Source organism: Babylonia areolata, chromosome 4 (genome assembly GCF_041734735.1).
Source record: "Babylonia areolata isolate BAREFJ2019XMU chromosome 4, ASM4173473v1, whole genome shotgun sequence".
Lineage (NCBI taxonomy): Eukaryota > Metazoa > Mollusca > Gastropoda > Neogastropoda > Buccinidae > Babylonia > Babylonia areolata.
Genome location: NC_134879.1, coordinates 14,925,380 through 14,937,879, shown reverse-complemented (window position 1 = coordinate 14,937,879; position 12,500 = coordinate 14,925,380). Strand labels below are relative to the sequence as shown.

The window sequence follows — 12,500 nt, the reverse complement described above, 5'->3', positions numbered from 1 at the left end:
CTTCCATAATGATGTCATCTGAACCTTTTGCTGATTGGTCAACGTTCCAGCTCAATGGAAAGCGGCGGAAAGCAACAGTGGATTGAAGTTGTCTCCCTTTCAAGGAGATTAAAAACGTAACTCGTTAGTTCTTTCTTGTTTATTGTTCAGCCACTTGAACTGCTTTGGATTAAACATTATTTCTTCTTCTTTTTTTTTTCTCTTCTCGAACATGTCACAATACAAAACAGTTCAAGATAAACACAGGACTACAAGAAAATCTTGTACACTACACCGAGTCTTGTCCTGATACAAGCTCATCTTAATTATGTGGCGGGTGTTTTCACAGCTAAAAACAAACAAACAAAAAAACAACAAAAAAACAAAAAACCTGACAATATATGGGTTTCAACAAAACAAAACAAAAGATAAGACGGTAGTGTAATTTAGTAACCGATTTATATAAATCACGGGCCTTTTTTCTGAAGCGGACGCCTTTTTAAAAAAAAATTTTTTTATTATACCAGTCTCATTGTTTTCAGCCCTGTCATAAAGTAGTATACTTATGTACACGGGTCTGCGTTACAAACGACATGACGAATAAGCTTGTGCTGGTTTCTGGCTACTGACCAGTCTCGCAGGCGGTTTGTCCTGTTGAGCGGGTTTTGTACATGACGGTGGAGATTGCCTGAATTTAGCAACACCGCCATTGCATGTGTTGACAAATTCGCTCTAGTGCACAACAAACCACACTATCTCTCCCCCCCCCCCCACACACACACACCCAGCCCCCCACCACTCTTCCCGCCAGCTGTGCGCCTTCCTCCCTCCCTCCCTCCCTCCTTCCCAGTATGTTCACTGCCGCCACTGTGTACAACAGCAACACTACATACCTGCACCCCAGGAAGGGGAGAGGGGGGGGGGGGGTCTATGACATTATTCTCGCTATGTTTGCGCCTTACCCCCCCCACCCCTCCCCTCCCCCATGCCCCCTGCCCCCCGCCACCCCCGCCCCACCCCCTCTTTATATATATATTTTTAATACCTTATTTCCATACACTACTATAATTCATGGCTTGTACTGTTTGTGTGAAAATGCAAATATATGTGTATATATATATATATATAGATATAGATATAGATAAACCATACATGGGGGTGGGGGGTGGGGGGGTGGGGGGGGGGTTGTCTGAAATGTAAAGGCGTCTTGTCTTGTAAAACTGTCGAGCAAACAAACAAAATTGCGATGTCATATCCTGTCAACGCATATGATTTACCTTCTGACAGCTTTCAAGTCTCTCTCTCTCTCTCTGCGTATCTCTGTCTCTGTCTCTCTTTTTCTCTCCCCCCCCCCCCCCCCCCTCTTACCCTCTGTCCCAGTCTACAACCCCCAACGAATACATTCAGCGGGTGTTGTTCATAGAATACAGCCCATCGTCATTTCAGAGAACTCTGTTGTGACGAAAAGTGTTACAATATATCACAATATAATACAATGCAACACAACGCACCACACTACAATAACGTCTTTGATCCCGTGCATTTTGGACTATGTTGTATTGAGAAATAATTTACACTGCGCTACCCTGCAACACTACAATGCAATGCAATGCATAGCTTGCGTGTGTACTTTGAGAACATCGGGGCATAGGTCAAAGCAATACAATTATAGCACCGTACAATGCAGTTTGTACAGTACAATACAATTATAGCACAGTGCAATACAATTTGCACAGTACAATACAATTATAGCACAGAACAATACAATTTGTACAGTACAATACAATTATAGCACAGTACAATACACTTTGTACAGTACAATACAACCATAGCACAGTACAATACCATTTGTACAGCACAATACAAGCTTAGCACAGTACAATGCAATTTGTACAGTACAATACAATTATAGCACAGTACAATACACTTTGTACAGTACAATACAACCATAGCACAGTACAATACACTTTGTACAGTAAATACAATTATAGCACAGTATGATACAGTTTGTACAGTACAATACAATTATAGCATAGTATAATACAATTTGTACAGTACAATACAATTATAGCACAGTACAATACACTTGCACGGTACAACACAATTATAGCATAGTACAATACAATTTGTACAGTGCAATACAATTATAGCACAGTACAATACACTTGCACAGTACAATACAATTATCGCATAGTACAATACAATTATAGCACAGTACAATACACTTAAACACAGTGCAATACAATTCAATCCCCCTCCCCCCTTTTTTTTTTCAGGTGTACTTTGAGAACGTCGGAGCTGAGGTCAAAGCATTACCTTTAGTACAGTACAATACAATTAGCACAACACAACACAATTAGTACAGTACAATACAACTTAAAAAATGCTCCCCTTGCCCCCTACACACACACACACACACACACACACACACACACACACACACACACACACACACACACACACACACACTTTTTCATGTGTACCTTGAGAACATCAGGGCTGAGGTCAAAGCATTACCTTTAGCACAGTACAATACAATTGGTACAGTACAATCCAATTAGCACAACACAATACAATTAGCACAGTACAATCGGTACAGTACAGTACAGTACAGTACAGTTCAACAAAATGCTCCCCCCCTTTTCAGGCGTACTTTGAGAACATCGGGGCGGAGGTCAGAGCAAAACAATTAGCAGAGTACAATACAATTGGTACAGAACAATACAATTGGTGCAGTACAGTACAGTACAGTACAGTACAACAAAATGCTCCCCTCTTTTTCAGGCGTACTTCGAGAACATCGGGGAGGAGGTCAAAGCTGTACTATTAGCACAGTACAATATGATTTACACAGTACGATACAATGGGTACAGTACATTGCAATATTCAACACATTGCTCCACCTTTTTTTTTCCAGGTGTACTTTGAGAACATCGGGGCGGAGGTCAAAGCTGTACTATAAGCACAGTACAATATGATTTACACAGTACAATACAATTGGTACAGTACAGTGCAGTATTCAACACATTGCTCCCCCTTTTTTTCAGGCGTACTTTGAGAACATCGGGGCGGAGGTCAAAGCTGTATTATTAGCACAGTACAATATGATTTATAGAGTACAATGGGTACAGTACATTGCAATATTCAACACATTGCTCCCCCTTTTTTCAGGCGTACTTTGAGAACATCGGGGCGGAGGTCAAAGCTGTACTATTAGCACAGTACAATATGATTTACACAGTACAATACAATTGGTACAGTACAGTGCAGTATTCAACACATTGCTCCCCCTTTTTTTCAGGTGTACTTTGAGAACATCGGGGCGGAGGTCAAAGCTGTACTATTAGCACAGTACAATATGATTTACACAGTACGATACAATGGGTACAGTACATTGCAATATTCAACACATTGCTCCCCCTTTTTTCAGGCGTACTTTGAGAACATCGGGGCGGAGGTCAAAGCTGTACTATTATTAGCACAGTACAATATGATTTACACAGCACAATACAATTGGTACAGTACAGTGCAGTATTCAACACATTGCTCCCCCTTTTTTTTCCAGGTGTACTTTGAGAACATCGGGGCGGAGGACATCGTTGACGGGAACCCCCGTCTGATCCTGGGCCTGATCTGGACCATCATCCTGCGCTTTCAGATCCAGGAGATCGTTGTGGACGTGGTCAGTAGTACTATGGCCTTGACCTTGCCTCTGTTCTGTCTGCCTGCGGCTATGGGCCTCTCTCTGTGTGTGTGTCTGTGTGTATCTGCGTCTGTCAGTTGTTATACTGATGATGATGGTGATAACAGAGGCCTAAATTCCTTATTTAAAGCGTTTTTTTCTTCTTCTTCCTCTTTATCATTTCTTAAATTTCAGAAACTAACAAGAAACAGTAAAAAAAAAAAAAAAAGAAAAAAAAAAAAGAGTAAATCCTGTCATACTTGGACAGTACGTAAACACTCGACCAAGAAGAAGAAATGTATTCTTTTCTTTTCTTTTTGTTAATATTTACAAAACCTAGCCATATTCGGACGATGCCTAACCCTCGACTGATAGGAACTGGGGGCGGGGGGTGGGGAGGTGAGGGGGGGTGGACCATAATCATTAACGTAGATTCTGCTCATTGAAGCAGAACACGTAAATGACGACCACCACACAAGCGTACCACACCTACATACCGCTAAAAGGTCAACCAGGTACACACAGATGTCCCCCATGAATTAAACTGGACATGACAGGTGAGCTATGTCCACACTCTCCCCCCCCCACCCCCCTCTCCTCCTCCTCCTCCTCCTTCCCTAGTTTTTATATATCTGTGGCCCCTCAGGCGATGACCGTTATTACGTGTGGGGAGCATGTAATGGCCCGCGTTCCGGTCATCAGTCATCAGAGAGATGTCGTCTGCCCAAGGCGATGGAAATAGGAAACGTGGTGGGAATTTTTTTTTTAGAACTTGGGGGAGTGTCCGACAGTATGTACTGGATGTGACTTTTTTTTGTTTTTTTTTTTTTTTTTTTGATATGCGGCCTTTGTGAACTTTATGAAATATGGTTGGAAGGGTTGGGGGATAAAGGGATAATAAATTAGTTGATTTTTTTGGCGTTGAACATCGTTTTATTAGTCTTTTAATTATGGATGGTTTGACACGTTTAGGTGGTTTTTTGTGTTTTGTTTTTTTGTTTTTTGTTTGTTGTTTGTCTGATTTACGTTATTGCTATTTTTGGAATGTCAAAAAGCAAAACATACACACCCACACCCACACCCACACCCCACATATATATATATATATATATATATATATATATATATGTGTGTGTGTGTGTGTGTGTGTGGATAGACAGACAGACAGAAAGACAGACAGACTAGATAGATAGATGGATGGATGGATGGATGGATTCGAAACTCGTCATTTGCTTTGAATTTTCTCTATGCTGGTGAGGAAGGATTGCTTGGCCGGGGACAAACATTTGTGTTTGCAATTAATTAGGAAAGGCAGTGAAACACGAGAACCTGTTGATATTTTATTCACACCTCTTTGGGCAATTCAAGTCATTCTCCTGTTTGTGTGACAAGTCCAGGCTGAAACCCAAAACCCACATGAGAAATATTTGGATGAGATCATATTATGAGGTTCAGACAAGACAGACAGACAGACAGAAAGATGTAGACATCCACATACCAGAGATTCAAGATTCAAGATTCAAGATTCAAAAACTTTATTACTGAAGGATAAAGATTTTAGGCATCGCCCAGTCTTCCAATCTGTCCTTGTGACAACAATAACAATAACAACATTAACGATAACGACACAAAAATAATAATAATACTTTTGTTAACACTGCTACATCCACTGCTACTACAACGAAGAATGATCACCACCATCATCATTAACATCGTAAAAAAGTAATAAAACGAACGCATTGATACATTCATATCCATACACATGCACACACTCTCTCCACCCAACACACACACACACACACACACACACACACACACACACACACACACACACACACATATATATATATATACTTACGCACATACAGAGACATGACCGAAGTGAGAAACATATAGCGGACATAAAGAAAACAGAGAAGCACAACTTTACCATTGCACAAATACGAAAGTGATTAATTTGCTGATGCAGATGTTACAGGTGATAAGAGAGAAACCAGTAGACAGAAGCTTTTCAGTGATGGTCTTCCTGGTAGAAAGTTTCACCATCTTGCCTACGTAATACACACAATCTCGGCACTAGATCTGATCCAAACTCGACCCAATCCGTCATTATATTCACCAACCCACCCACACCCCCACCCCCTCCTTCCCCATGCCAGTCACCCCCCCCCCTTCCCCAAGGCCTCTACTGTATCATCACCCACCTCATCCAGGAGGGGGGGAGGCTTGTGAGTGCACTCCATTATCAATCACTGAGGACGATCCCACGATGATGACTGCGGACTAAACTATAATTTAGATTCTCTTCCGTTCCAAGCAGGAAGTGGATGATGACGACAGCTTTATCACTGACTCGCTGTTTAGTCCCACCCCCCCACCCCCCGCCCCCTCTTCCCCACTCACCACGCCACAACGACCCCACGTTGTTCATAAAGTTCAATCCCCTCTCTCCCCCACCGCCATGACCCCATGTTGTTCATAACGTTCTGTCCCCTCTCTCCCACCGCCATGACCCCATGTTGTTCATAACGTTCTCTCCCCTCTCCCCCACCGCCATGACCCCATGTTGTTCATAACGTTCTCTCCCCCACCGCCATGACCCCATGTTGTTCATAACGTTCTCTCCCCCACCGCCATGACCCCCTGTTGTTCATAACGTTCTCTCCCCTCTCCCCCACCGCCATGACCCCAAGTTGTTCATAAAGTTCCCTCCCCTCTCCCCCACGGCCATGACCCCATGTTGTTCATAAAGTTCCCATCCCCTCTCCCCCACCGCCATGACCCCATGTTGTTCATAACGTTCTGTCCTCTCTCCCCCACCGCCATGACCCCATGTTGTTCATAAAGTTCCCATCCCCTCTCCCCCACCGCCATGACCACATGTTGTTCATAACGTTCTCTCCCCTCTCCCCCACCGCCATGACCCCATGTTGTTCATAAAGTTCCCTCCCCTCTCCCCCACCGCTATGACCCCATGTTGTTCATAAAGTTCCCATCCCCTCTCCCCCACCGCTATGACCCCATGTTGTTCATAAAGTTCCCTCCCCTCTCCCCCCCCACCGCCATGACCCCACGTTGTTCATAAAGTTCCTTCCCCTCTCTCCCCTACCGTCATGACCCCATGTTGTTCATAAAGTTCCCTCCCCTCTCCCCCCCCCCCACCGCCATGACCCCCTGTTGTTCATAAGTTCCCATCCCTCTCTCCCCCACCGCCATGACCCCCTGTTGTTCATAAAGTGTCCTCCCCTCACACACCCCCAACCACCATGACCCCATGTTGTTCATAAAGTTCCTTTCCCTCTCCCCCATGACCCCATATTCATAAAGTTCCCATCCCTCTCTCCCCCACCGCCATGACCCCATGTTGTTCATAAAGTGTCCTCCCCTCTCCCCCACTGCCATGACCCCACGTTGTTCATAAAGTTCCCTCCCCTCTCCCCCACCGCCATGACCCCACGTTGTTCATAAAGTTCCTTCCCGTCTCTCCCCTACCGCCATGACCCCATGTTGTTCATAAAGTGTCCTCCCCTCCCCCCCCCCCCCACCACCATGACCCCATGTTGTTCATAAAGTTCCTTTCCCTCTCCCCCATGACCCCATATTCATAAAGTTCCCACCCCCTCTCCCCCACCGCCATGACTCAACGTTGTTAATAAAAAAAAAAAAAAAAATTAGGTGACAGAGTGGTGTGCCCTGTAGCGACAGGTTTGACCAGTGTGACGTAGCATTCGTGCTGCTGACCCTGACGGCTGGACGGTGCGGTAAAGGATTGTTATCAAATGTATATGATGTTTGTACATTATGATGTTATATATATATATATATCCAACACATAGTTTTAGGTCTATTCGTCACAGAGAAAAAAAAGTTAATGACAACTTAAGCATTGCAGATGGTATCTGAATTATTTGCAGGATAAAAGTAGGATTTAGATTCTGCACATATAATGTACCAAGCTGGTGGAAAAGGTCAAGGCACTTAACTGTTACTAACCCGAATCAGTCACTAAAGGGAAAAGAGACGACAACTAGAAAGAAAAAGAAGAAGGGAGAAGAAGAAGAAAAAAAAAAAAAAAAACTCTGCTGGATATTGCACAACTGAACAGCCATTACGATCTTTAACCTAAATAAGTTCTGGAATGTGACATTGCCACTTTGTGACAGTAAACTTTTTATTATCATTTATCATCCTCGATCGGCGAAACGCAACATAGTTGAAAATGAAATCTAAAACAGTACTGGAAACGATGATTCAACGATTTAATAAGAAAAAGAAAAGAAAAGAAATGATTGGTCCAGTCAGTTGGTACTCGCTTACAAACATAGGCGCCCACTCATAGGGTAAAACTATATATATATATATATATATATATATATATATATATATATATATATATATATATATATATATATATATATATATATATATATATATATATATATATATAAACAGTAAAGAGTGGTAACTCTCTCCATTCACAAGGTACACAACTTCAAGTCAGTGCTGCTTACGCTACCGATTCAGCTAGCACACAGGTAAATAAAAGGTACATTGGAACAAACCCAGACACTTCCTATAATTTGAAAAACAAAAAACAAAAAAAAAAACAAAAAAACGAAGCGCCGGGCCTGTCCTTATACCGATCATTTGACATGTGTGCACACAGCAGCAAAGACAGAAGAAATGTGCAAACACAAATTAGCTTTCATTCAAGACTGGCATAGCCTCTTTAATCCTGAACAAGCCACAAGATCACATGGACAATACAGAACAAACACGTGTGTGTGTGTGTGTGTGTGTGTGTGTGTGTGTGTGTGTGTGTGTGTGTGTGTGATTCATCTCGCGGGCATCCTGGACGTGTCTTCCTGGTTCCTGTAGCATGTGAGTGCTTCCGTCTCCAGGGCAGACAGTTCCTATCCCTCAGGTGTACATGTCAGGCATGTCCAGCGCGTGGAGGTGACATGGCGTCATTGCGGCCATTGCTGGAATGTTGAAGTAATCTAATGGGCTGGCCGTTTGAGAAAATGTGGGAAATGGTATCTGTCGACTACAGGCAATTATGAGCGCCCCCCTCCTTCTCCCTCCTCTTCCCTTTCTTTGCTTTTTATCTGACTCCGTTCCCCCTATCCCCGCTTCTCACCCCCCCCCCCCACCCCCTCCACCTCTTTGTTTCTCGAGGTTCGTATACCTTATCTGTCTGTCTCTCTGTGTCTCTGTCTCTAGCTGTTCGTGTCAGTCCATCTCTGGCTGTCTCTCTATCTATCTGTCTGTCTATGTCCCTTGCTGTTTGTGTATCTCCCTGTCTGTGTATCTGTCTCTCTCTCTCTCTCTGTCTGGATGTACATATGTCCCCATTTATCCGCATTCCAGTAGAAAGTATTGCGTAATTCTACTTCAAACCCAGACCAGCAAGAGGGAGGAAGAAGCAGGGAGAGACACGGAAAGTCCGACATGCATATATAATACAGAAAGGTGGCTGGTGTATGATTAGCATCACTGTATGTGTTCCTTGCAGGATGAAGAACAAGAGGACAGCGAGAAGAAATCAGCCAAAGACGCTCTTTTGCTGTGGTGCCAGAGAAAAACAGCCGGGTAAGTAAGACCCTAGCTGTCGCCTGAAGCTGACCGAGTCTCCTTCCCCACCCCCCACCCCCACCCCCGCTCCCGCCCCCACCGCCACACACCCCTCTGATATATGAATTGAAAATATTGGTTTCAGTCACACATACTTCTCTTTTGTTTCGCCGCTTGGAGTTTTCTTCTGCTTGACCCGAGATGTGGTGTCGTGCTAGCGGTGGGTCACAGGTGATCAATAGAGGGATGAGTAACGGGGAAGAGGAGAGCCAATAGATAGATAAATTATTCACAACTTTCTCTTGCCTTCTGCTTCCCGACTGTGCTGTGCTGTCTACCCTGCATACCTTTCCTCCTGGCTGCAGTCTTCTTCGCCTGCTGTGTGTGGGTTCTGGACGGGGTGCAGTGTTCAAGCTGTTGGCAGCGGTGTGAAGCGGTGTGGTGAGAATGGTCCGACTGGATCCAAGTTAGTCCCGTCTTCTTCTTCTACTGTTTCGTTCACCTTTCGCCTTATTGAGCATTGTTGAATTGAGCAACGTTGTGGAACGAGCGGCACGTGCAGTGTGTTCAGTCAGGACACAGGGTTATGCTGCGGTGAGCCACGTAGCGTCCAGCTGTGGTGGTAGTGTTGGTGTTATCTAAAATGACGTGAACATAAAAAAGGGATAGAGATCTTGGATGAAAAAATGGCGACTGCTGGGCCTTTTAAAACGGACTTAAATATAATACTAGATGGTGTAAAAACCTTTAACTCACTCAGTACGGCCAGTCCTCTCTTCTCCTCGACACAGACCCCTCGGATGTCCAGTGGGTGTCTGAATGACCCAACCTTTAGCTTCCGTCGTCAGAATTGTGGTATTCTTTGTCAACATTCACGTCTTCAGTATAAGAGCCTTCCGCTTGCAATATTTTGATGATGGTAATTTCGGTGAAACGCTGTTAACGTTGTCTCTTTCGCCGTTCGTATGGAAAGAGTTAAGATGAAGATGAAACCACGACGATTCGAGTCTTGGACTCCTTGTCAAGTGTAGAGATCATGTCCTCGCATTGTCTCTCATCACCACTGTAGTACGTGTGGATCTGGTCGTTGTTGTTGGATGAAGCTGGCCGCTGCTTTCTGTAGGCAGTATGTTGAATCCAGTGTGTTGATGTCTGTGGTTGTCGCCTTCAAGGACTGGGACAAGAAGAGGAGGAGGAGGAAGAAGAAGACGACGACGAAGAAGACGAAGATGGAGGCCGCTGCCGTGGCCATGTTTCGTCACCACCACTTCAGGGAAGGACAGCTGTATTTCGATGACGTTCCTATGAGACCCTCGGCCGTGGCGGCTCGCTACAGATACGGCCTTGGGTGAGAAGAACAGAGCAAAAAGCCCCATACACACAGGCTCTTTCAGCCGAGTTCCAGCACTGCTTGTCTGCTTGAAAACTTCGCCACTACCGTCACCACCACCGTCGTCGTCGTCGTCGTCACTTGACGTGGTGTTGCCGTTGTTGTTGTTGTTTTTGTTCTTGTCGTTTTTCACTGGTGTCCATGTTCTCAGTATCGCCCGGGTTTTTCTCTGGCGTTGGTGATTCAGTTGTTGTTGAATTTCTGCTTGCGATGATGAATTTTGTTGAGAAAGAAAAAAAAATCAGTTGTTTTGATTTCACTTTGATTGCATTGATGGTTCTACATCTTGTGCGTTTCATTTTTCGTTGATGTTATATAGTATGTGTGTGCTTTTTTTTTTCCACTGGCATGAGATGTGCAGTTCATGGCTGTGGTGTTTGATTCGACTTTTTTTTCTTTTTACAATCACTTTCAGATTTTTGTTCTTTTTTCTTCACAATTTGCTAAAAGATTTTTCTTCTCACTATTCAGACAACGCGAAGACGTTGGAAGCGGACATGGTACACTCACAGGAACCCCACTCTGCATGCTTGTCAATACATGTGGCTTGAACGATGCTGTGCTTGAATCGACTGAGCAAAATGTGCACAGAAATCCATATATATATATATATATATATATATATATATATATATATATATATATATATATATATATATATATATATATATATATATGAAATTCACGTCATATTCTCTGCCACTCAACGCTCAGTTCCAGTTTCATTTTTTAGAGGAGGCGTCTGTCTCAGTGTGTAGGTTCTGACGTTTCCTCAAAAATGAAACTGAAAATGTACTGGCGGAAAATGGCGGATTTATTCATATGAAATGTGTGTTGTTGTTGTTGTTGTTGTTTTTTTAATATACATTTATTTTTTCGTGGTATTTTCTTCGTCACACGCTTATATATTTCTTGAGCCATTGGATCGATGCTGCATAGTAAAAGGCCCCCGCCACCCTTTACACCCCCCCCCCACCCCCTCGTTATTTAGTTGACTTTTTTGCTGGGTTAGGATCGAGACATTATATAAATGTCATGTGTTGCCACACAGTTTTGCTTGGCTGCCTCCATTGAACTGATGATGACGTGTCGCACTGCTTTGGGTGTGTGTGTATGTATGTGTGGTCGTATGTGCTTATCTGTCTGTATGTATGTATGTATGTGTGTGTGTGAGCGCGCACGCGCGTATGTGTGTATGTGCAGGCGTATGCGTGTTGTGTGTGTGTGTGTGTGTGTGTGTGTACACGCACATATGCATTGAGATGAGACACAGAGAAAGAGAGGGAGAGAGAAAGAATCGCTTCTGTTAAGTTTAAATGTCTCTCCTTGATGTTAAAAAAAAAAAATGTCATGCATAAATGCGAGAGAACAAACATGTCCCCTGCGTTTGCGTTTGTGTGTGCATGCGTGGTCGATCGTGTTCATATATGCTCACGAGTGCATGTGTGTGTGTGTGTGTGTGTGTGTGTGTGTGTGTGTGTGCGCGCGCGTGCTGACTTGTGTATGTGCGTAATACAGGTGTGGTGTTAGTTAAGTCATGGAACTGTGGTGACGGTTACAGGTACCCCGGGGTGGACATCAAGAACTTCACCACCAGCTGGCGGAATGGCCTGGGCTTCAACGCCCTCATCCATGCTCACAGGTGAGGCCAGGGAGGGTTGGGGTGACAGTTGGGAGGGAGTGGGAGGGAGGGAGGGAGGGAGGGAGGGGCATTGGTGTCGACGATGTGAAACTGTTTGAAGATAACGTTTTGTATTGTATTGTGTTTTATTGTATTACTCTTTTGTCTGCAGTGACATATTTCTGTAGTTTAAAAATTCCGGCTGCTCTTCCCCCCAGGGAGAGTGCGTCCTTCGCTCCTTTTTTTTTTTTTTT

At 43.9% G+C, this 12,500-nt stretch overlaps 1 protein-coding gene across 1 annotated transcript in view; it reads left to right on the top strand.

The window, feature by feature from the left end:
* Nucleotides 1-12,500, top strand: part of LOC143280888 (spectrin beta chain, non-erythrocytic 5-like) — a 355,560-nt gene that overhangs the window by 100,313 nt on the left and 242,747 nt on the right. The window contains exons 4-6 of the mRNA XM_076585640.1: nt 3,545-3,661; nt 9,177-9,253; nt 12,187-12,267. Coding sequence (XP_076441755.1) covers nt 3,545-3,661; nt 9,177-9,253; nt 12,187-12,267 — 275 coding nt within the window. The remainder of the gene's footprint in view (nt 1-3,544; nt 3,662-9,176; nt 9,254-12,186; nt 12,268-12,500) is intronic.